Source organism: Manis pentadactyla, chromosome 16 (assembly GCF_030020395.1).
Source record: "Manis pentadactyla isolate mManPen7 chromosome 16, mManPen7.hap1, whole genome shotgun sequence".
NCBI classification, from domain to species: domain Eukaryota; kingdom Metazoa; phylum Chordata; class Mammalia; order Pholidota; family Manidae; genus Manis; species Manis pentadactyla.
In genome coordinates this window covers 55,575,975-55,601,530 of record NC_080034.1, presented here as the reverse complement: position 1 = coordinate 55,601,530, position 25,556 = coordinate 55,575,975, and the positions used below count along the sequence as shown (strand labels likewise).

General features: G+C 41.8%; 1 protein-coding gene across 3 annotated transcripts; it reads right to left on the bottom strand.

The window, feature by feature from the left end:
• Window positions 1–3,878: 3,878 nt before the first annotated feature.
• TBC1D7 (TBC1 domain family member 7) lies at window positions 3,879–19,430 on the bottom strand. Of its 3 annotated transcripts, none has more exons than XM_036877455.2 (8): window positions 18,987–19,115; window positions 17,360–17,479; window positions 16,287–16,367; window positions 12,733–12,920; window positions 8,811–8,948; window positions 6,416–6,561; window positions 5,399–5,528; window positions 3,879–4,352 (listed from the first exon to the last, which is right to left on the bottom strand). In XM_036877455.2, the coding sequence occupies exons 2-8, from the start codon at window positions 17,469–17,471 to the stop codon at window positions 4,266–4,268; spliced, it is 882 nt and encodes a 293-aa protein (XP_036733350.2). In that variant the 5' UTR covers window positions 17,472–17,479; window positions 18,987–19,115; the 3' UTR covers window positions 3,879–4,265. The 3 variants fall into 3 exon arrangements, with proteins under 3 accessions (XP_036733350.2, XP_036733431.2, XP_036733506.2); XM_036877536.2 differs by lacking the exon at window positions 18,987–19,115 and adding an exon at window positions 18,837–18,980; XM_036877611.2 differs by lacking the exon at window positions 3,879–4,352 and adding an exon at window positions 4,365–4,524 and having other exon boundaries at window positions 18,987–19,430.
• Between the last annotated feature and the right edge of the window lie 6,126 nt (window positions 19,431–25,556).

Genomic DNA, 25,556 nt, shown 5'->3' with positions numbered 1-25,556 from the left:
CGATGTCCCTCACTCCCCACCCCCACGCTGCACGGACACAGGGAGGCTCCTGGTGGCCATGTGTCTGCTATAAGGCCCCTCCAGCCACATGGCTACAGAGGAGTGGTCCGCAGGAGAGTGCAGGAGAGAGAACACAGTAGATGCTTGGAGCACGTCAAAGATGAGGATATTCAGAGGCAATACGTGGCCACATCTTTGCAAATCATGCTATTAACAAAATGCGCAGTCCCTTTCTTAAAGTGCTTTCTCACAGAAAACTCCCTGGATACACGTGAGCACACTGAGGGATAAGGAATGAACCAGAATTGTGCTTGACAATGGGGAAACTGAGACACAGGCTGACAGGCTGAGTGATCCCCCTGGGTCACAGAACTAGGGAGGACACAGGCTCCAACCCTCCCCCCAAGTCCCACCCCTCTCCCAGCCAAGGCTCTATTGCCTCGTCCATAGTAAGGGAAGAGGACAAAGAGCCACACATCTCAGAGTAACTCCAACCTTCCTCTGGACCTCCTGGGTCAACCCAGGTTACCTCCTCCCTTGTGCGGCAGCTTATAGACAAAGAGGACAAAATATGTACTTGTTTAGTATTTGTCTTCCCTGCATGGTTATAAGTTCCAAGAGGGCAAAGACCGTAAGACTTGATCAGCAACTAAGCCCAGTACCTGGCCCATAATTAGGGGTGCACTCAAACTGATGTCATAACTGAATGAGAATAGAACAAATGAACCACACAGAGTGGAAGGGGGAGAAGTGGGAGCCGGGGCTGCAGGCTCACAGGACGTGGAGAACGGCCTTCTGACATTTAGAAGCCAAACATCTGAAACTCACCTCCTTGCTGCCTCCGTCACAAAGCCTGCACAGCATTGTGTCCGGAAGGAAGGCAGAGGGGAAAGAGATGCCAAAGCGACGAGCAAACACCAGGGGGCCACTTGTTAACACCCTAGAAAAGAGCACCAGCAAGAGGCTCAGCAGGAGGACAGAGGGCAGCAGGAGCCCTTGTCCGTATGCTCATAAGCTCTTGGAAAACTACAGGGCAATACTTAAATTTTAGGTGTAATTTTGAGCTCTGGACACTTAGCCCCTGCTATAATATTTTAATTGGACTTCTGCTTGGTCAGGACAAGCTTCCTGATTTCCTCACGTCCTCCTCGGGTCATGTTCTCCAACTCCCCCTGGGGTTGCCCTGCAATAAAACCAACCCCAGGAGTAAGGTGGGGAATTGTCACCTCGCCCAGCAACCACCTGCCCACTTACTTCTTAAGCTCCGCAAGCTGAGGCTGAGAGAGACTGAAGAGGAAAGGGAGGAACTGGCCAGGAAGTAGTAAGACAGCCCCCCTCCCTGGCCTGTGGGCCTCCAGGAAAACCCTGCCTCCCTGTTCTCAGCCCCTCTTCCTTCACCCACCCCCACTCCCACCCCAGCGCTGACTCTGGATAAGCAACAGCTGATCTCGAGAGGGGCAGCTTGTGCCAAGAGCCTCAAGCAGTTTCATTTGGCAGAGTCTACAGGAGAAACTGCTGTTTCATCCACCCAAGGGAATGCCACCAGCTCCTGCCACATAAGTTCCCACACTCCCCTCTCTGTCAAAGCAGAGGGAAGCATCCTCTGGCCCTTCCAAGCGCAGAACACCCAGCTGGAGACAAAAGCTGCTTGTCCTATGTGGCCTCTGGCAGATGCAAAACGCAGAGCCAGACACCCTGCCAGCTGTCCATGCCCCTGCCCCTCCCAAAGGCTGCCTCTGGCTGAACAACTTGGGACACTGCTCTTGCTTAAATTTCACAGTGTCACAAAAGCTGTCACTCTGAGCAAGACTAGTCTTCTGACCTAGTCCTGGGCATATGTTTCACCCTCCTTACCCCACAGACTTCCTCCAGATGCTTCACTTTCAGGGAGAAAAAAAGTAAACCTTGAGTTACATGGGGAGGTGATAACCACTTGACATGGGTCAGAGACAAGGGAGGATTCTTAAGCAATTCCAGGGCACGCATGTCTCACACCCACAGCAAGAGAGGATGGAGGCCTTCAGAAGTCTTTCTACACATCATGTGATTTGTGTTGCCCCATGACTTTCAGGCAGACTTGCCACGAACAAAAAAAGCACTTTGTTCTAATGAACCCTGACCTCATTTCCTGAAGTTGCCTCAGACACACACACACACACACACACAAGCCTTGTGTGCACAATTTGTCAACTCCTTCTGTCATCAGTCAAAAGCCACACACACATCCCCACTTTGTTGGCCCCCCCAGGGCCCCAGCAGAGCAGACTCAGAGCTTCCCTCATCCGCGTTTAAGAAGACACTGTAGATGGGAAGGACTAGAAATTAAATTTAATAATGTTAAATCCCAGTTCTCCAAGGGAGAGGCAGAACCCCGCAAATGAGCCACAGTTTTGGCTGTAACAGAAACCCTGGGCTTTAACATAGAGAGAAAAGTCTGTGATATCCTGGCAAAATGTTCTGAATAAAGGGAACAGAGGTATTTTCATCAGGAGCTGTGCTTTACACTGAAGGCAGTGGGCAGAAACATTTTCAAAATACTTAGCTCTAAGCAAAATAAAACTGGGTCTTTATCTATTCTACCACCGTCCTCACAGCAGGCCTTAAAAAATCCTTCTGAGATGGAACAGTTTAGTTTTCTAATAGGAAAACTCTTGATGGTATCAGATTGACTCACTTTTTAAAAAAATCACCACCCCACACCCTTTAGCCAGGAAGGCTTTAGCAAACTGGGTTAGACAGAACATACTTGCGGGAGGAACACTCATCTCCTGATAAGCTTGGCAGGACAGTAGTGGTCTTGCCCTTCAGCTCATCTGGACCTGCCCAAACATTTCAGCCCCTGAGCTTCCTCCTCCTTCCTGTCTCCCTCTGCCTCCATCCTTGCTCTGTCACATGCCAGTCTTCTCCCAGAACTTAGGGATAAGCAGCACGCTTACCTTGAGACCATCCTCTTGTTGAGACATCGCTTTTCCTGGCACGGAGATTCACTACCATCACTCGACTTTATAATCTCTATTTTACTAAAAAGCTGTACTAACGACATGTAGTTCATAAATTAACCAGAAGTAAAATCCCTTTGTTTTATGACTTCTCTGTGGATTTCACATATCTCCCACGATCATCAGACAGCAGACAATTGGGGAAGAGATTCCTTCTCGTGTCTTTTTTCTTACATCTCCAACTGGCTTGGAAGTTCTTCACGGGCAGAGACAATCACTGAATAAATATAAAGTATTAACCATAGGCAGCAATTTGGTTTGAGGAGTTTTCTTCTGAGAGTTTTTGTTTTAAAAAATTAAATACTCTTGGATATGTTACTACAACAAGTACCATCTGGTTTCCACAACTCAAGTTTCCTGTGAACTCTTTCTCAATTTTGTACATGAAGGAGGGACTGAATTCTCAGAATCATAACTCAATAATTTCGTGGTCTCTGTCTTCTGTTGGGGGCAGGGTGGGATTGAAAAATCCAACTCACCACTCAGGATCCTGCAGGTCTGACAGTAGATCAGGCTTAAACCGAAGGCCTTATCTCACTCACCATCTCAAGGCCTGCTGCTGTCCAGTGAAGTTACCAGTACGTGCACAACATGGCCCAGTGATTGTTAGCTACTAACCTTAACCCATTCCTACTCTGGGTGACAGAGTAGAGCCCACCCAACATTTAAAGACTCGTCAGGAGGCAGCAGGAACCCAGAAACACCAACACGTACACTCACCTGGTAGGTAAATTTAGATATACTTTGTTCGATAACTGCTTCATCCCAACTGACAGAGAAACAGAATGTAAGGCCTTTATTTAAACCTATTTAGCAAGATGAAGCCTCAGAAAACAGTCAGCTTGAACAAGTACTGCATCAACAAAAGCCAAATCTGAGTTGTCAACAAAAGGAAATTGTTCTTTATTCCAGAAATAGAACTTAGAAAGTGAGGAGCTTGGTGCTAATTAGAGAGAAGCGGGCAGGCTTGGTTACACACTGCTCATTAAAGCACCCACCCACCCTGACTGAACCGCTTTAAAACTTGGAGGTATTTTCAAACAACCCTTTAAAAATGCTATTCAGAGCTGAACTTTGTACTTCTGTGTAACCCAAAGGTGCTGCTCCACAACACATCACCAGGAATCTTAAATAATTTCACTGGGAAAAAAATGTACACATTGAGCACCAAAGCAAGAACCCTATTCTCAAACAGTTAGTAGATCATGTCCCAAGAACACAATGCTCAAGCAGGCCTGGCAGGCTGTCCACTGCCATCAGGAGCACTTAGGCTGAATGTACTGGGGTCCCACAGTGTTTGTGCCATAAGTCGATGGCCTTGCTGACAATTGCATCCGAGCTGTCCTGGGGCATCTGTGAATAAGCAAACCAGTCTTCATGAAGTTTCAGTGTTTATGACTTCAGTAGGATCTTCCTCATTCACTGTGGCATAAACTTATTTCCACTGGAGTTTCACTGTCTTTCAGAAAGTGATCACATAAAGGCTGCCGCCGGAACTTTGCTTCTCGAGTCACCTGGGGACATACTAAGGAGCTCTGGTGTTAGACTGCCTGGGTTCAAATCCTGCCCTGCCCACTAACTCTGTGCCCCTGGGAAGTCACCTAAGCTGCCTGAGGTCAGATCCCCACCTCTAAAATGGGGCAAATGATAGCCCAGCTTCATAGGGTTGTTTATAATAGGATTACATGGGATAATCCATGAAAACTACTTAGCATAGACCCTGGTACTGTTAGCCACTAATTATTATAATGATGATGCTTCATTTATTCAATATACATTTACTACTTATTGTTTACTGGATCACTAGTCAAATGCTAATTTGACTGATTTTAAAAAAGAATAGATTTTTGCATCCAGTGAAACTCATACAGGCACAAGTCTCTTTACGTCTACCTCTTGCCTGGTTAGGGGTATTCTAAGATACACAAAGAAGGAAAAGTTGCTTCAGTTAGACCTTTTCAACATGCACTAAGTTTATGCTTAAGCACATTAACAAGCCCAACTGGGATTCTAAAAGAGATAGTAACAGAAATGAAAGGGTTTACAAAATCCCCCAAAACATCTGAATTCCTTTTCCACCGATAAGGATTGCTTATCCTAAAGTGACAGATGTCACCTTCCTTTCCTTGACAAGCATCCTAGTAGTCACATCAGGGATAAGGCTCTGGTCCTAAGTGCACATACTCACAGCAAGTTTTCGCTGCTCAGGCCATCGTCCCCCAAACAGGATGTAAGCTATAACCCACAGGCTAACTTTAAGTTAAACTTGTTCAAGGGAAAGAATTGTTTCTTATAATGTAAAAATATACTGTATTATTTCTCTGAAATAATATAATGCAATGGGATAATCTGGCTTGTGGAACTGACTTCCAAAATCAGATAAAATAAAGCACACTTACATTTTCCAGAAACTTTGTTATCTTCTCTGCACTGTTCAGTGCCATTACTTTTATTTTAAAGGTTAATAAAATTTCCACAGCTACAAAAACCAGGATCTTACAGGATCCACTTACAACTTTATCCCAAACCCTACAAAAATAAAAGGATATAATCAAATTACACAAGTCTGAAATTTATGTTTACTTAGACATCTCAAATTACAAAATTAGATTATTCCTTTTAAGTATAAACTTCAGAGAATAGCTATAATGAAAGTCATCAAAAAACAAAATAAAATAAAGCAACTATTTGAAATCTATTTCAGACATAATCAGCATCGGCAGGAAAAAGGGAATTATCACAAAAAAGTACTTCTCTGCTAGGAATCTAGCAAATGCCCACTCCCTAATGTTTCAAACCTGACTTTTTTGGGCAGGAAAGTCCTATGTTTGGATTTTGCTAATATTTACTAATTTTGTAATGCTAATACAATCATTACTTATGAAGGAACAACAAAAGCAGCATATGAAATGAGATAAAGTCAAATTCATTTTCCAGTGGTTCAAATTCCTTAAATGTTCTAAGGGCTTAAGGAGCTAGTCACTGATCTGCAACGACTCTAAAATAAGTACTCTGATAATTCCCATAACTCTCCAAGTTGACAAGGCACTCTATGGGCTTAGTTGTTATTGTCTTGTAATGTTCTCTGTGTATTGATTGCCTTTCTGCTCAACTGTTTGAGAGGTGAATATAGAATAGCATCTAACACACTGAGGGACTTGAAGTTTTATAATCATATGTTCAGATACTTCTAATATCAATATTCATTTGTGTCAAGTTAATATTACTAGTATTCTAACAGTTCTAATTGTGTCAATAGTAAGCAGAATCATATGTTGTTATGTTAGCTGCTGGAGCACTTAGCTTCAAATTATTGTACTGTCCTAAGGCAAATTTATATTCTGAGATGATCACAGGAAAAAGCAGGTTTCATCTCTAAGCACAAACTTCAGTACATCTTTGAAAGAAATACTTGCCTCTGTAAACTGGACTCAGGCAAGCACCCCGCAAAGCACCTCCTAAACCAGAGGTCATAAGGAAGTTTGGACACTGCAGAACATGTCTTCAGATGACTCAGGAGTCTGGTATCTTCCAGATTCAAGTATTGTTCAAAAGCCTTTGGCTAATGATTAAACAGAAAGAGAGATTACTCATTTCCTGTGACATACCCCTTCTTACAGCCTATGCTGAAAAAAAATACATGCTGAATGCAATGGAGTGCTAGAAAACAAAACCTCAGCATCATTTAAGCCCCTGGTGATGCAAGTCTCCCAAATCAGCAGAAACCAGAACAAGTGTGTCCCGGCCTGATGGGTTTCCCAGGACAGTCCCAGGGAAATCACAACTGCTGGTCATCCCCATGCTAACTGCACTAACAGGATTCAACAGCTTAAGGCCAGAGGGCAAAGTGAAATCCACTCATTCTAGGAAGCCAAAGAAAAGCCCAGGATATTCCTGGCTGCTCTAGGCAACAGACCACTGATGACAGTAAAAAAGAGGGAAAGAGGAAGGGTAAGACCAAAGAAAGAGAGTGGGACTAAAATGGGGAGAGGGAGTTAGGAAGAATGAGACAGAAGAAGAGCTGGAGATGAAGGGGGCCCATCCATCACTGACCACACATTTGCTAACCACACTGACCACTACTATGCACCATGCCAAGGAGGCTCATACCAACAGGGGTGTCCAGAGGAGGAACTCTGTACCCAAAAGAATACGGGTAAGAATTTCTGGGAGACAGAGGAGTAACAGGGAACAGCACCCGATTCTATCCAGTAGCCTGTCCTATAAAAGGTTAAGCAGCAGCCGACTTGAGAAAAATAGAGATCTAACCCAGCTGGCTCCCCAGACCAGCCGAACCCACCTCGCACAGGCTGCCCTACTTAGGGGCCACTGGCTAAGATTGGATCCTTAAGATCAAACCCTGAAGTCTGTACTCCCTATCTGGAAAAGCACAACCAGATCCCACATCCCCTAAGCAAACACGAATGTGTTTCTTACTAAACATCTGCATCTCTGCCAAAAGGCAACTCATACCCCTTCAATGTCCACTTTAGCCAGACACTGTGCTACAGACAGGGGATAAGAGCCAAAGATAAAGTCCCTGACTTCAAGGAGCTTACAGCCTGGTTGAGGCAAACAAGTAAAGAGATAACTAAAATACTATGTAATAAAAATTCTGATCCCCACCCGTTCCTTTCAGGGTATCTCCAACTTTCTTCTGTTTACCCATGTGTTCCTATACTACTTAATTCCTAGAGCTTCTCAACAACACTACATACAATGCCCCAAACCAGGCCTTTTCTCCAAAGTACAAGTTGCCAAACAACTCCTGCCCTGGCCTCTCGCCTCTGAAATCCTACTCTACAACTTTTGTTGGTCCCATCAACGGAATATTTTTTCACAAAGTGATGTGAGTGAAAACACATATATGCACATTTCTATATTGCTGTCTCACAGCAAAGAAAATTTCATCCAGAAGTCAGTACAAATAAGATACAGATGAGTGAAACTTTTAAATAATTTAATATTGTCTTTTTCCTTCAGACTGTAAGTTTAGTGAGGGCAGGGCCTGTATCTGTTTTGTTCACTGCTTCTTCTCCAGTACCGACGATATCACTTGGCATAGTAATCATTCAATACATACAACCTTTTGATAATTGCTCAATGTGATCATCTTTTTGCCAGTCTTATTATATTTTTCCTGATTTATCATATATTCATTGTCAGAAATCTTGAAAACACAGAAAAGAAGAAAGAAGGATATAAAAGATACCTTATACTCACACTACCCAAAGATAACTACTGATAATATTTTATCAAAGATATTACTTTTTTTTTAACAAAGATAATACTGGTAGTTGTGCAGCATCCATTTATTTCCCTGTTCACATTACACATACACTTGTATTTGCAACTTATTATTTTGCTCCTTGCATTCAAGATAGTGTGGGTATTTTCCCACATTAATAAACAACCTTAAAGGGTGAATATCACCAAATGAAGAGAGCTTCTAAAAGTAGAGAAGAAAAAAAGCCAAAAACTCTAATAGAAAAAAATGCAGATGGCTCTTACTCATATGAAAGATGCTCAATCTTGCTATAATGAAGAAAATGCAATCTAAAACTAAACTGAGGAATCATTTCTCACCTATCAGACTGCAAAACAACATTCCATGTTAGCAAAGACATAAGGAGACAGGTTCTCATCTATTGGTCAAAGGGTACAAAAGAGTAGGAGCTCTACAAGGGGAATCTGGGAATATCTAGAAAAATAGCATATGCATTTACCCTTTGATCAAGTCAATCTGTTTCTAGGGTATATTACTAAGGAATCTGTTACTATGCCCACAACAGCCAAAAAATCATCCCTCACCAGTTGGGGTAAAAAGTCCCGGTACTTGTTATTTAATTGGTTCACAAAGCATCGGATGATCCAGTAACAATCGACATGATCTTCCACCATCTCTTCCATGGCTTTAGCAATGGCAAGAAACACTTCATCTTCTGGCTCCTGAAAGATTAATAATAAATCTCAGGAGGGAGGCAGTGGAAGAGAGGAATACTATTTCTTTGCTAACCATGAAACCTCACCCCCTAAATTCTGAAGAGGCTTCATTAATAAATCAAAATGGAACCACAAATCACACAGTTCACCACCAAAGCGAAGATGAAGGGAAAGATAAGGGTGAGTAACATAGATTCTATGTGAGTCAGCGCCGCTCGCAACCTCCCAGGTGGCAGGCTGAGCACCCAGAGCCTCCCTGTGCCCGACACCAAGGCCGTCAAAGAGGCAACACGAATCACAAGCAAGGTGCTGACTCTCTGCACCCAAAAATATTCTATTAGAGAAGAATTTATTTCAAAAGGATGTGATAAACATTATAAATAATAACTAGAAACCTTTGTCAATACAGTAATTTGCAAAAATTAAATGACTCCAAAAGGACTAATAAAGCACTTTCTTTATTTCAAAGAATTCATACATACCTTTGTGGTTCTGTTCTATCTTTAAGCACCTAAAAAGTTAAAATGTCCTTAGAATCAAAACTCTAGGAATCAAAATAATGGCATTTTCCAAACCTTGCATTCACACTCAGAACATGAAAATAAAGCCTCAAGTAAATTTCAACAAAGAAATCTTATAAAAACTGGAATGTACTTGAAAAATCAATTTTGATTTCAAACACCGTATCTTACACAAAAACACGTTTTCATCTAGGATTTAATAGCTGAATGATTTTCATGTTAAAAAGAAACTGTAAGTATCTACTCCCCTAAAGAGTCCCAAGTTAAATCGAAATTCTTAGTTTAATAACAGTATTTCATTTTAGGCTTCCTTCCAATCTGTTAATATTTTATAAAATGTTGAGAGTAACAGTATTGTAGAAAATAAAATTTTCTGAACATTAATTAATGTGTCAGAAGAGGAGAGGAAAGAACAGAAAGGAAGCAAAGGGCAAGGAAGTCGCCTTACGTGGATTCCCACCTGACACCCAGCCCTGCGCTTGGTGCTCCTGAACTTGGAGTCTCACTACTGCCCCCCTACCCCCACCCCCTGTCACTCAAGCCAAGGAAAAGGGCCAAAATGTCCATGACTATGCTCCCAGCCCTGCGCCGAGCACTGTCACACACTCTTATTAATAGATAAAAAAAATGATGCTGAGTGGGGCTTGGCGATGGGGGAGACGTGGGTGGCAGAGCCCAAAACAAACTATTTGACAGCAACATGCCAAGACTGAGGTGCAGGTGTCGGCTTGAAGCATGGACAAGCTGAGGAGGGATGAGGTGAAAATGATTACCCACGATTTAGGCTTTTTGAACTAACAGATAATCTAACCTAATTTAATATGCAATTTAAGAACTTGTATAGAAATACCAACTTCGCTCTGCAAAGATAAGTAAAATTTAAAGAAGTTTGTTAAGAATTCCAACTATTTTCTCTTGATGAACTTAATAAAAGTGGACAACATAAAGTTTGTCAGTGGGAACCACATCATTAACTTCAGAAAGAACAAACCAAAACTCAAATTGATATGCTGGTGGGTTGCAATCCATGATTAAAAAATCAAATAAATTCTATAGGACAGCACAGCTTGCAGGCAAATCCCTATTTTGAACAATTCACTCTGTTTCAGAAAAGAAAGGAAGTTGTTACAATGCCTCGAGTGCCTAGAGTGGACTCTGAGTTGTATTAAAACAGCCAAAGCTCAAGAGCTATACTCATTCCTTTGCCTGAACTCTTTCTTTTCTCCTTCTCTTCCTTTTATGAACACTAAGCAATCCAAGTAACGAGAGTGAGGAGTTGTCAAAGGCAAAGTTCAAAAAGCAGGTTGGGGCCTGTGGCTGGCAGTGTTGGTTACAAACAGAAGAAAGAGCAAAGAAGTAAATATACTAAGGGTAGTGGGAGCCTTTACATATTTGCATCCGTCAGAGAAGGAAGCTGTAAATATAAAGCGAGAGTGGACTTGTGATACTGGGTTGGAACTGGAGGTATTAGTGTGAACTGCAGTTCTTAATATTTAGAGGTAAATAGATATATAATCATACATTCATACATAGGTGTGTGCAGATATGTATGTGGATGTATGTATACATAAATAGATTTCCCAACTCTGTTTGCTGAGAGAACCAAAAAGCAATGACACACCATGAATAATGAGCTTATCTAGTGCCTGGCTCTTGGTTTCTAAACACCACACTCTGTTCATAAAGAAAGGGCTGATTCCAGGCCCGGGGCAGGGAAAGTACAAGAGGGGCCTGGAGTATCATTTTGTGTCAGAAATTAAAGAAATGCCCAAAATGACGGGAACTTGTCAAAAAAGACACAGAACTCAACTTGAAGGGGTCCCAGTGGCCAAATTTGAGACAATCTGAACACCAAAATAAATAACGCTGGTAATTGATTATAGGCCACTGAATAAAGGAGGAATCTATAAATGCATACTGATATATATAAATCAATAATGGTGAAGAGTAAATAAAAACCCTCCTTATTAAAGAGTGACAACTAATAAATGAAGAACAAATGTAGAAACTAGAAAAAAATCACCATTTGGCAAGCAGCAAAATTAAAATTGTTTCAGGCAAGACTCATTAGTGGACGGATATTTACACAGTCTTGAAGTACCTCTCCACAAGTGACTTATTAAATTACACAGGGAAAAATAGTAATTTTACAGTGGAGGAACCTGGAAGAGACCACCTTAGCCAAGTGACCAAAGTTGGCAGCCACAGAAGTGTCATAGGTGGTATTCCTGCCGAAACACATAACCAGATTGTAATCACGAGGAAACACTGAACAAACCCAGACTGAGAAACACTCTACTGCCTGGACCTCTGCCAAAGTGTCAAGGTCACAAGCGACAAAGACAGACTAGAACTGTTCCAGACTAACGGAGACTAAGAAGACATGGCAATAAATGTAATGTGTGATCTGCAGCGGGATTCTGGACCAGACAAAGGGCATCAGTGGGACAATCAACAAAATTTCAGTAAGATTAGCTCATGCTATTGTATCAGTGGTAATTTCTGGTTTCAATAACTGAACTACGATTAGGCAAGATGTAACATCTGAGGATGCTAGGTGAAGGTACATGGGAACTACACTACTTTTTTAACTTTTTTCTAGGTCTAAAATGATTTTTAAATGAAAAGTTAAAACTCTAAAAAACATCTAAGTCATCAACAAATGGAAAAACTAGTGAGTGAAAGTTTGATAAGTTCTGAACCAAACTTCTGTTTATTTCTGATAAAGGGTGTTACTGGGAGGACTGGCCCCATGTGAATGGAGTCTGAAGACTGGATGTTAGTATCTGTATGTGTGTCAGCTTCGTGGTCTCGAGGACTGTACTGTGGTAACGTAGGGGCGTGTTCTTATCTGTAAGCAGTTCACACCAAAGGAGTCTGAAGTCATGGAATGTCGTGTCTGCACCTTACTCTCAAATAGTTTAGAAACAAAATATGTAAATATATAGAGGAAAAATGACAAAGCAAATGTAGTAAAAGAAAGTCGGCAACTAGGGAACCCGGATAAAGGGTATGTGGGAATTCTTGGTAGTGTTTTTACAACTTTATGTAAGTATGCGATTACCTCAAAATAAAATGTATTTTAAAAAATTAGGCAGATTGGGTCACAACGTAGAGGGCCATGAATGCTAGGAATAGATGTGTTGCTTTTATTCTATACACTAGGGAGAGCCATTCAACATTTCAAAGACAAACATGATGCAACTGAAGGCTGGCATGACGGGACAGCCTAGAGTTGATGTAAAGTGTCAAACAAAAGTACCACTAACCGGTGGAAAGGAGGGACTTCGAGGTAACTTTCCCGACTCCAGCTGATACATGCGGAGATTGACTTCGACCTGAGGCGTGGCGTCACTGACAAAGCGAATGACTTTCAGGGCATGAAGGACATCAGAGTACTGCTCCTTGCGATACATCATCACCTGGACGTGGGACTCATGGTGCAGAGGCAGGATCCCTACATGGAAACCCAGAAAAAAAGGCAAAACACTGCAACACCATCCAGATCCCTCCACTACAGAGGATCCTGTGAGAAGGTGCCCAGCACAATTAGATCAGACTCGCACAAGTTTAAGTACCAGATTCTTTTCTAGAAATTCTCACTATAAAAGTCTTAAATTTTAAATACTATTGATATTTGAATGGCAACTGCATCACTGATACTGAAGAGAAATGAAATGGCATCATAAAGCCCTTGAACAGGTATGCCACCTAAATTCAAGATGATAACCACACCAATTATAATGATTTAATTCAACTTATGGTTGTCAGCCTGGGGCCACCCTTAGTTCTGCGAAGTCTATCTCTAGTTTTTGTATTTAGCCCCTGCTGAATTGTGTCACCCCAAAATTCATGTGTTAAATCCCTAATCCTCAGTGTGACTATTTATGGAGAGAGGGTCTATAAGGAACTAATTAAGGTCACTTGAGTTTATAAGGGTAGAGCCCTAATCCAATGGGAAAAAATCCAAAAGGAAAAAACACTAGCGAGCTCGCTCATGCTCCCTCTGCTTCCCACCTCCTCACCTCCCTCTGCCATGTGAGGACACAGAAAGAGGGAGGCCATATGCAAGCCAAGAAGTAAGGCCTCATCAAAAACCAAACCAGCTAGCATCTTAATTGTGGACTTCCCAGCCACCAGACCCACCAGAACATAGTTTAAACCACCCAGTCTACAGGATTTTGCTGTGGCAGCCTTTGCCGACAATGAGCCCCCTTTATCTTAGAACCACCATCAATTCATCAAATCACTCTCCTCCCCAAAAACTAAAACCTGCTCACAAAGTATCTTATCTTTATGACCAGAGAAATTGCTAATCTTCACTGAGGAGGCCCCCTTACATGACATTTCGATGCCACTTTAGTCTCATTAATCCCTTAAAAATGATGCCTACCCATTAGGCTTTGGAGCAAGAACACCTTTGTCCAAACAAATGGCATGCAGTAAACATAGTGGAAAGAGCATCGGACAGACTTTCAGTAAAGCTGGGTTCTAGTCACACATGTGATTAGCAGCAAGACCCACAAACGTCTCTCTGGGCACTTGTTCCCCCACCTGTCAGAGGTGGGAGATGGAATGGATAAGCATTTCACACCAAATGTTCTTGGCACATCGCCTGCCCAAGAATCTTCATGAGGAAAGGAGGACCACAGCTAACAGATTTGGAGAACAGTGACAGTGAATTTTCAAGACTCTTAGTTTTGTTGTATAGAAAAACATCTTTATTTACTCCTGCCTCACCAACTTAGCAGGCCTGCATAGCAGCACAGCCTCTAGAGTCAAAGTTTCTGCGTTGGAATTCTAGCTCTACCATTAACTGCCCAGGTGACCGTCAACTTACTTGATTGATCTATGCCACAGCTTCTCCATCTGAAAAATGGGAGTAATAATCCCTATCTCATACAGTTGTTGTGATGAATAAAAATTATGTATATATAAAGCACTTAGAAAGTATATGGCACATACTAAGCTAGCGTAACTGTTAGCTAGTACGTGTGACTAAGGATTGCTCTGGTGCAAAGCACCAGAGACCCAGTGTTCTAAAGAACATTCTGGGAACCAAAAGTTGGGTGAACTTGAAAGACTCCAGCTAACAAGATGCCATGTTCCTGTTGGAATCAAACCTGCTTAAATGTTCTTTTTCCTGACGTAAGTCTCCATTTACCTTACCTATGGGATTATATGCCAGGCTTCCAGAAAATCCAGGGGAATACACTAAAGTGTCCTCCCAATCTGGCTAATGAAGATTAAAGAGCTGTAGTTAAACCCACAACTACTATGAGAGGCACACAATGTTTCCCATGCTGAACCTCAAACTGGATTTCTAAGAGCTAGTCCCACAAAGTCTCTTTCTGATATCTACCTACAATGGCAACAGGAAGCAGACATACTGAGGTCCCTGAGAAATCACCAACCTGTGCTTGGAAGAGCCAACCTGTCTACACAGTGTGGCAGCTCTAAACTCCCAGGGCCTTTAACTACTTCAAAAATGGCAACAGACTTACTTGATAAGATGGGGAGGAAAAAATGAGGTGGGGGAGCGAGACTTGGCACTCAGGAAGTGCCACAAAGTACAGCTGTGCACCTCCCACTCACCCACTGGGACCACTGATCAGTAAGACACACAGGATTTCCCAGCAGGAACAGTCTGACATCGCCTTTAAAAGGCACCCCCGGAAAGCATTTATTTCAATGGCCCCTGGAAACACTAAGATTGAAGAAAAAATGCTGAAGGAAAAACTAAAACAGGTGTCCCTTGTTCCCCAGATTTTAGCGCATGATGACTACTAGAAATATAAGTGTACAAAGACTGCCGAGATGCACAACAAAGTAGTCATTGTGTGGTGCCTTCTAGTATGGATGGTGTTCCCCCACTGCCTCCACGTGCCATAATCAGACTTAGGGCTGCAGATTTCTCAAGTCCTGAAAATACAGTACATTTTAGAAAGAAAATGAGGTCTATAATCCATCCTACCTTCAAATGAGCTCTCCAAACCTGGGCTCAAATCCTAGCTCTGCCACTTACAGGCACGTTATTGAGCCCTGCAGTCTCTTCCCCATCGGTAAAACCGGGATATTGTCTACCCCACAGGAGAATCCTAGAATTACTCTAATTGTTTTTTGAGAAAAAAAAAGAAAAGGAGGGTGATATTGGATGAGTATTATATGCATCAGCAGGCTCAGCAATGATAGAAAAAAAATTATTTGGTTCAAAAAGGGATGTCCCAGTCACTTGTGGCACCTGAAACTCTTTTTCTTCCACAGAAACAGAGCAGGATTGTGTTCCCTTGTCCTTCAGCCACTCATCACTGAAATTTATTCATTTATACTTCTAGAAAGTAAAAACTCTCCAATTCCTTTTCAACTGTGATGGCACTCACTAGGCAGTTATGCTTCTACAGCTGGGAATCACAGCCATCAGAAACTGAGAGCTAACACCTAGGAGTTAATTTAGCTCAATAGCCTCATTTTATGGCTGCAAAAAATGAGGCCTAGAGGAGTCTTCCTCAGGGTTACCCAGGTGACAGTAAAGCCTACACGAGTTCCTTCTCCCAGTCCAATGCTCTTCCCACACCGTGTCTCGGAACCATGTTACTTTCTCCTCTTTCATTAATAAACTGACATTCTTAGAGTAATATTTAATGTATACCCATTGAAGTCACTTTCTTACACGCTGCCATAGTGAGTAGTAATTCAGTCTCCTGAGGTTAGACCCAATATGCAGTTAAGGGCCTGAACAAATCCTCCTTTTTCTGACTGATGACAAATGATCCCATCATTCAACATTTTCTAAGATAAATCTTCCAACTCTTGGGTCTCATACCTAGGAGCACCTTCCATACCAATGCACGGTACATGGATGGGAGAGGGAACCTCTGACTAAAAGTACAAAGTTTCTCAATATCTAGAGGAAGAAAAAAACAATTGGTTAGAAGGTGTTCATGCTAATCACAATATGTAAAATATCACAATATGTAAAAGTGATTTCACTTTTTAAAAACTTACAGTAAGACATTTCTTCAGAGGAAGTTTACTGTGCTCAGTAAATCTAGGAACGGCAACACTGACCTGACTCCCAAGTGTTCCACCAACTAGCTATTTAAAAACTGTTAGTGTTTCACGGCATAGCTGATGCATTTTGCTTAAGCTAGTACATCTCTATAACATCAGCAATAGTTCCTATTTACAGAACTTATTTCACTTACTCCATATTGCAAGCTTGTTGGGTAGTCCTTGTTTTAAGGATGCAGGAACAAACTCAAAGCAGTTAAGTGACTTGACTGAATTAGCACAGCTTATGAGTGACACAGTCATCCCTCAAATCCCCCCAGTTCCCAACAACCACACTCTGCTGTCCCAGACCTCAATTCCCTCAAGTGAGAATAACACCACCAGACATACATGTCTAGTGAGGATCAAAGATCAGGTGGGAAATGCTTTTGAAATTTTAAGAGCACCTTATGCATACAAAGTACTATTTTTAATTATGGCTCAGTTTATTTTACTTTAGTCAGACACAGAACAGACCTTATTATTACTGGCTTAGAAGAAATTAAATGTCAATACATAATGAGGTCTCAGTATTCCCATAAAAGAAAATCATGGCAAGAGCTGCTGCAAATTCACCCAGAAGCTATGCTAACACCTCTGAAAATTGAAGAAAGAAAATACACAGCTCTAAAATTAGAAAAAATATTGACTTCTTAAGAGGCCTTTCAAAAATATGACTCTGTGCCAGTGAAATATAACTTGAAAAATCCTTAAATTCTCCCAAGATATACCACTAAAAAATACCACAGGTAACATCCCTCTGGATGTCTTCTAAGGTAACATTTATTCCAGAACATCTGGGATGACTAAGAACCAACAAGTGTTAATTTAACTTACAAAACTCACCCAGACGGTCATCTTTTAGAAGAATTTCTAATGATTTCTTTTCTTCAACTCCACGAAACCCCACTTTCTCATAATATACTGAACGAAAGTTTCTCTGAGAGTCCTCAGTCATGTTTCATTCTTGGATGAGAGAGAGTGTGGGGAGAGGGAAAAATAAGCTTAGAAGCAAAGAATAAAGAATCAGAAAATGTTTCAAATATTTTTTCCAACTTTTCCATGAACCTGATACACTGTAATAAACTGTCTGCTCTTGGCAGGACTCAATATTAAATCAATCTTTTACACAACTCTTAACACCACTTCACCTATGCACCTTGGCCAAAAACCAAGACATAAAAGTCCTCTGAGCTGCTAGAATAGGTGGCACAAGGTTCATGCACTAGGACTCCTACTTTTCCTATAAGAGCTCCTGGCCATTATACATATTCAAAAGAAAAAAATCAGTGAAATAGGAAGACAGACAAGATGTCATGCAAAAGGAGTTACCAAACATTGTATACTAAGATTGGTTTTTGTTTACAAATATTATTCATTAAAAAAAATTAGACTATATTCTGAAATGTTAGCTATGGTTATCTCTAAGTAGTAAGATTCCAGATGACTTTTAATTTTCTTTTGCTTAGCCCTGTTTTCAAGAAGGGGCATTTTTGTAAAATGAAAAACAAAGTTATAAAAAATTAATAAGTCACAAGTTCCTCACTTAGTTTTCCTTTAAACACAATCCTATGAGATGTAATAATTAAAATTCAAAACTCACAACAGACTAACAGCATTAAATTATAAACCACAAGAGGGGCAGGAATGTAGCCGGCTGACAAGTGACAGGTCACAGAGTTGGGAGACAGAAGAGAGATTTAAAATCTGTCATCAGAACTCAAAAAATCAGCAGTCTCGGGTTCTTTCACAATAACCTTCCCAAGACAAAGGAAAAGGTCAAATTAGGCTGGTGTTTTAAAACAGACTGTATGTAATGCATTTTCCAAAAAGTATTGCACTCTCCAACCGAAATGCTTAAAAATGACAGTGCAAAAAAAGAGCATAATCATCAGGGTTGAGAAATCCTGAGCTGTCCCCAGTGGGTAGGGGAAGGCTGAGTTCCAGACAGCCAAGGTCTTCCTTCTTGCAAAGATGTGTTCTGAGCCCGTTCAGTCACAGCAAAGGTTAGGATTCGTTTAAAATGAGAAACTCGAATGAGTTCTGAGTTTGGGGGACCAAATATTTTTTAAAAACAAAATTCCGAAGCATTTAAACGCTAACTGAACTCGGGGATGTTATTTTTTAAAAGCATCCAAACAGCTGCACGGCGATTCGGTGCCTGTTGTCTAAGGACACCATTCTCAGGCTGCAGTACGAGGGCAAACGCGTCCTCCGGGAGGAAATACTGTAAATTACATGCCTGCCCCCGAGCATCCACCAGACGGAAAGGTAAACACCCTGGTCCAAGCCCCCAGGCCCCGCTCTCCCTATTCCGCTTCACCTCTAGCAGTGGAAACCACACCCGGCCTGAGACTAAGCGGTCCGGCGGAGGCAGCCGAAACCAGGCTCGGCACGCTGAGCGGCTGGGTGACGTGCGAGCCGCCCAGAGCCAGAGGGCCAGGGCCCCCCGGCGCGCCAGGGGCGGGCCTACCGGGGAAAGGAAGGAGCGGGACACCGGCGACCCGCGCGGCCCGCCGGACAGCCCGCAACCTGCAGCTGTAGCGGCCGCGGCCGGACGTGACGTCAGTGCCAGGAGCGGCGCCGAGAGTGCGCGTGCGTCGAGAGCCTGCGCAGAAGCCTCACCCACGTCGTGGGTCCCTGGGCTCTGAAGTCCGGAAGATCGGAACGCCCCCCGGACGGGTGGCCCATGTTTCCAGCCCACGACACCCTTCCCTCGCTCCTCCGACCCATTTCTAGTTCGGGGCCTCTTGCAGCCCCCTTATCCCCCGCTGTCGCCCACGGTGCGTGCCTGGGATGCTCTCTCGCCTTAAGGCCCCTGCCTGGAGGAGACCTTGGAGCCCCAACGACTGTGTGCTGTGGGTGGAGGACTCCTGTTTTGATTGTTTTTTTGTTTCCTTTTTTTTTTCGGAATATGGTAATAAATGGAGACCAACCAAATGGGAAATGCAAAGGCAGTTTGTTCAGCGCTTGCTGTGCAGGAGAGTCAGCTCCCATCACTTGCATTTTGGCAGAAACTCAGGGGCAGCTAGAGGAGTGGGAAAGGTTGATAGTGAAAAATGGGAAGGCTTAATGTGTGCCCTGATTGAGGCTTTTGGTACGAGGGGCTGCAGGTAGGCGGATCAGAAGCGGGGCATCCCGTCATCCCTTCGCCATTTTTGGCTTTCTCTGGTGGGTCCCAAGTTGGAAGCAGGGACAAAAATTAAGGAAGCTGTCAATTAACTGAGTCCTGGCCATTTAGAGCCAATTGTTAACAGTGGTTATTCAGCTTCCTGGGTTGTTACTAAAGCTAGTAATCTGGCTTCCAGCAAAACTGAGTTACAGCAGGCTGGCTTCCTCGGCTGATTATTGCAGATAGAAAGTTGGTTTTCTAGGCAGGTTGCTGCAGGTTACTGCAGGTTGTGGGTCAGAATTCTATTTTCTTATATGGTCTAATCACTGTCTCCTTGTAACTTAGTCTCTCGGGTAAAACACTGTAAAAATAGATCATAGAAAAATGAAGAGGTACTTATACAAGATATACTAAATACAAGCCCCAGTCTGTTAGGTTCAGCAGACATAAATTACTCTTTAAAATGGCTATTAAAGTTTATCAACAGTTCACATGTTTACGGTTCACAGACCAGCACCTGTCCCAGGACAGCACTCTGAACAGCTTTGCCTGGGCAGGTTTTGGAAGCACTGGAGCTTGAGAGAAACACCCAGAGAAAAGTCGGTTCAGTGATGGCTGCTGCCTCCATAGAAGCCCAAATCTGTACAGAATAGAACACGCAGTGGCCACGCTCTAGAGAGAAACTTAGGAAGCAACAGTGCAGAAGTCAGTCCAGTGACAGTGTGGGTAAGTGTGTGGAGTCATGGCTAGATAGAACTTTAAAATAAGAAGCATGTAAGTGTTGAACTAAAACATTGTGTTTCGCTTCCCCACCACTGCTACCATCATCGTTTTTAGTTCCTCAGTCCTAGAGTGCTAAACCTTGCTTAGCATGGTGTTTCTTCACATTAATAAGCAGAGTTCTTCAAGATAAAGCTTTTAAGAATTCCATTTACTTCTTGTAAACCTCGGATTAGTCACTAACTTTCACAATCTCCTTTTTCTTTAAAATAGAGCTATTGTGGTGACAATATCATAAAGGTATGGGGAAGATTAAACAAGAAAATGTCTAAGTGCTTGGCACAGTGAGGATATATGCGAATCTGCTGCTATGGGCTAAATGGTGGCAGAAGATGGTTGCCTTGAACTGCCATTCATTGTGCTTTTTGATGAGCCGATAAACAGAGACACTTTGACAGGAAATAAATCTTGGAAACTGTTCTTCACACTCCTGCCAGAATGAACCTTTAAAAATATTCCGGGGCATTACAATTAGCATGTATAATCTGGGGGGAGGCATGGGGAGAGCTGTACAACACAGAGAAGACAAGTAGTGATTCTACAGCATCTTACTACACTGATGGACAGTGACTGTAGTGGGGTTTGTGGGGGGGACTTGGTGAAGGGGGGAATCTAGTAAACATAATGTTCCCCATGTAATTGTAGATTAAGGATACCAAAATTAAAAATTAAAAAAAAAATTCCTCCTCTGTTCAAAATCCTGCCTGCAGTGGCTCCCCATCACCCTCAGTAAAAATCAAAGTCTTTTGATAATTTGCCTCCTCTTATCTCTACTTCATCTACTACTAAAAACCCTCTTGCTTTAGGACCCTCTCATGTTTGTGCTCTCTGCTTGAAATGCTGTTTCCCCAGAGAGCTTCATGGTCTGTTCCCCTACCTCAATTTTGACCAAATGTCCCCTCCAAAGACCTATCCTAGCCACCCTACCTACAATTAAAAACCCATTATCTGAATCGCAGCCCTCCCATATTCAACTCTATTTTTCCTTTCTTCCACAGCACTTATCACCTAACATGCTACATAATTTACTTACTTACTTCAGTTTCTGTTGGCTCTTTCTCCCCAGAGTGTCAGTTCCACAAGGTCAGGCATCTCTGCTGTGTTAACTGATGCAGCCCAAGTGCATGGGATGGTGTCTGACACACAGTAAGTGCTTAATGCAGACTTGCTGACTAAATGAAGACACTGCACATCCTGTGAATGGGTGGCCAGGCCAGTCTTTCCTTCTTCAGTCATATGTTTGGACTGTGGGCTATCAGAGGACATTATTAGTCGTTGGACTCCCAGCACAACAGAGAACATACAGCGAAGTAGGCAGGTATGATATTGTGATTTATAATAAATATATGTTTGGTTTTCATCCCTGTTTCTGGTTCAGAACTCCTAAAACCTTTGGAATTTCCTAAGCGACAAGAGGAATGAATGTGTCTTTTGTTATTTTAATGAGTGACTTTTGGACCACACCTAAGGTTGGCGAACACTTGGAGACTTGAGTGGAGTGGTTCACTTTGGGTGGGCATGATGGCTTCTTGTCTTTTCCCCATACCTTGCCCTGTGTATCTCTTCATTCTGGCTGTTCTGAGCTAAATCCTTTTAGAATAAACCAATAATCTAGTAAGTAAAGTGTTTCTCTGGGTCTGTGTGCTGCTCTAGCAAATTAATCAAACCCAGGGCAGAGATTGTTGCAACCTCCACTCCATAATCGGTGAGTCAGAAGCCTAGCCGACAACCTGGACTTTCGACTGGAATCTGAAGTGGGGGTAAGGGGCTAGTCTTGTAGCCTGTGGAATCTGATACTAACTTTGAGTAGACAGTGTTAGAATCCAAGTTGAATTGTAGGACACCCAACTGGTGCCCGAGACTTACTTGGTGGTGTGGGGAGGTATCCCCCAACGCACACATATATACACGTGAAAACTGGGCGACAGTCTTAGCAGGCAATACAATTTTTGTGGAATTTAACTACAACAAGAATTTTAATAGAAGTTACAGGTGCACTTTATTTGAATGTGTGTCCTGCTGTCCGTTATGGCTGGCATCACACCTTACTGCCTTGTAACCTGACTGCCCTCTGGTGGTGAACAGTTCTTACTAAATTATGGAAATAATTGTACTGCAAGGAAACAATCAAATCTCAGGTTGAAAGGGACACAAAGGTCAGCCAGTCCCATTATATGTGGTGCAGAGAGCTAGACTTCAGGGTACAAAGAGCATATGTGTTTAGGATGGCATCGTACCTTTCAACTTTTAAAGTCACTTGTGGGAGGAGAGTAGTTGTCAAATGCTATCAACCTCAACCTTTGCCCCTCTTTTTTCAAGAGATAAGGAAACAGAGACCCAGTGAGGTTATAGACCCATCTGAAGTAGCAACCAAAATTAATATAGTGAAAATGCATTACAACACAACTGGTGAATATGTAAATTCAGGTAGTCGATGTATCAAATCACATCTCTGAAACATCTAAACGGAGGCAAATCTGGATGGTCGTGGAGCTCTTTTCCTCCCTCATTTTGGTTCTTTGGCAGAGAACTTGCTCAGCAGGTCCGAGATGGCTTGATCAGATTGGTAGGTAACAACTGTGGGACTCAGAGGCCCCCCCCCTTTCTAACCAGGAAGCTTTCTTTAGAGTCGTAGCAGTTCTCTACTTCACCCCACCCTGATCCCATTGCTGTAAATAGGCAAAAAATTAAGAGCACAAGGACCCCTCTCATCTGGAATATTGGCTGCAGTGCATGTAGATCCTCTATGCCTGGCCTAAGCTCTGGGATAATTAGATTCAAGAGGTTGCATGCACTTGACTACTTGTAAGTTTTCCTTCCAATAAACCTTATTTTATACCTGCGTCTAGTTTGTTTGGCACTAGTGGTGTTTTCATGACTCTTGTCCAGGATGCATAATGACATAACAGAAATGTCCTGTTAGAAGGAGAAGACATTTTACCTGTCAAACTGGTAACATACGTATAGTGTAGATGTGATTATAGACTTCCTATACTGTCCTCATATATGAGAACCTCTGATTAGAGCCATAGGTTGCTTAGTGCTGATGGGGTCATTTAACAAATAAGGAATCCATTAACCAGTGGTAATTATTTGGCCTTGGCCCTGTCTTATATTTTGCATGAATCTTTGACACTTCTAGCGTCCAGATGGCATGTCTAATCAACAGAGTAAAAATTAAAACCCCATTTTCAGTGAAACTAGGAAAGATTATAAATTAGATGGTGACATTTCTAAAAGCAGTGGAGATCAGGCAGGCACGCGTAAGGGAAAGCAAAGAGAGGCTCCAAAGCCACGGGTGTCAGAAAGAGCCAGCAAAATGCACTTGTCAAAGGAGTTTTTATCAGGAACAGATGTTAGAATTTGCTAAATGCTTTTTCTGTATATGTGCAGATAAACACATGATTTTTCACATGTACTTTGTTTATATGGTGTGACTTTCAAATGTTAAACAACTTGTGCATTCTGGGATAAACTCCACTGGATCATGATGTATTATTTTTATATATTGTTGGGTTTAATTGATTAAAATGTTGTTTATAAATTTTGCATCTGTTTTCATGAAGGGTAATGTTCTGTAGGTTTCTTTTTCTTGTGATGTCATTTGGTTTTAATATCAGATTAAGGCTGATCTCATAGTTGGGAAGTGTTCTCATCTATTTTGTGAAAGAGTTTATGTAGAATTGGTCAGATAATAGACTTCTTATGACTTGAATTATTTTAAAACTATTGAGAATTATTTAATGGTTTAGCTCGGTAATTGTTTCATGTCCTCTTAATGCATTCCTGCTGTCGTCTGGTGGAGGATTTTATGCATGTCAGTTAGATCAAGTTGATTGATTCTGTCGTTCAAATCTTCTATATCTTTACTGATTTTCTGTCTAGTTGTTCTGTTAATTTTTTTCTCCACCTTTATTAAGGTATATTTGACAAATGAAATGGCGTATATTTAAAGTGAACAAAGTGTATAGTGATATATGTACACTTTGTTACATGATTACTGCATCAGATTAATTGAAACCTCTATCACCTCAGATACATTTTGTTTGTATTGTGAGAACACTAAATCTCTTAGCAAGTTTCAGGTATACAATACAATATTATCAGTTAGAGTCACCATGGAGTACCTTAAATGACCAGAACTTATGTATCAGATAACTGAAGTACCCTTTGATCAGCATCTCCTCATTTACCCCGCCCCCATCCCTCATAAGTATCACACTCCTCTCTGTTTTTATGATTTCAACTTTTTTTTCAGAGCCCATATATAGGTGAGATGTAGCGTATTTGTTTTTCTCTCTGGCTTATTTCACTTAGGATCATGTTCTCTAAGTTCATCTATGTCATCACAAATAGTAGGATTTCCTTCTTTCTCATGGCTGAGTAATAGTCTAGTCCAGTATGTGTGGGGTATGTGTATGTACCAATTTCTTTATCCATTCATCTATTAATGAACATTTAGGTTGTTCCTATATCTTGGCTATTGTGTAATGTTGCAATAAACTTGGAAATGCCAATATCTCTTTGAGATACTGATTTTGTTTCCATTCCATATATTTCCAGAAATGGGATTGCTGGATTATATGGCAGTTCCATTTTTAATTTTTTTATTAAAAAAACAGTGCACCAGGGTTCCCTTTTCTCCACACTCTTGCCAACAGTTGCTATCTCTTGTCTTTTTGATGATACCATTCTAACAGGTGTGAGGTGATATCTCGTCATTTTGATTTCCATTTCCCTGATTAGTGATGTTGAGCACCTCTTCATGTATGTATGCTTTGGAAAAATGTCCTTTCAGGTCCATTGCCCTGAAAAGGCCTTTTAATTGAGTTATTCAGTTTTCTTTTTTTGCTATTGAGTTGTATAAGGTCATTATATATTTTAGATAATAACACCCTATGAGATATATGGTTTGCAAATATTTTCTCCTTGCTTTAGATTGCCTTTTCATTCTGATGATTGTTTCCTTTGTTGTGCAGAAGTTTTTAGTTTAACAAAGTCCCACTTATTTGTTTTTGCTTTTGTTGCTTGTGCGTTTGGTGTCATGTTCAAAAAATCATTGCCAAGACCCCTGTGAAGGGGCTGTTCCCCTGTTTTCTTCTAGGTGTTATGGTTTCAGGTCTTCCATTTATGTCTTTAATCCATTTCAGT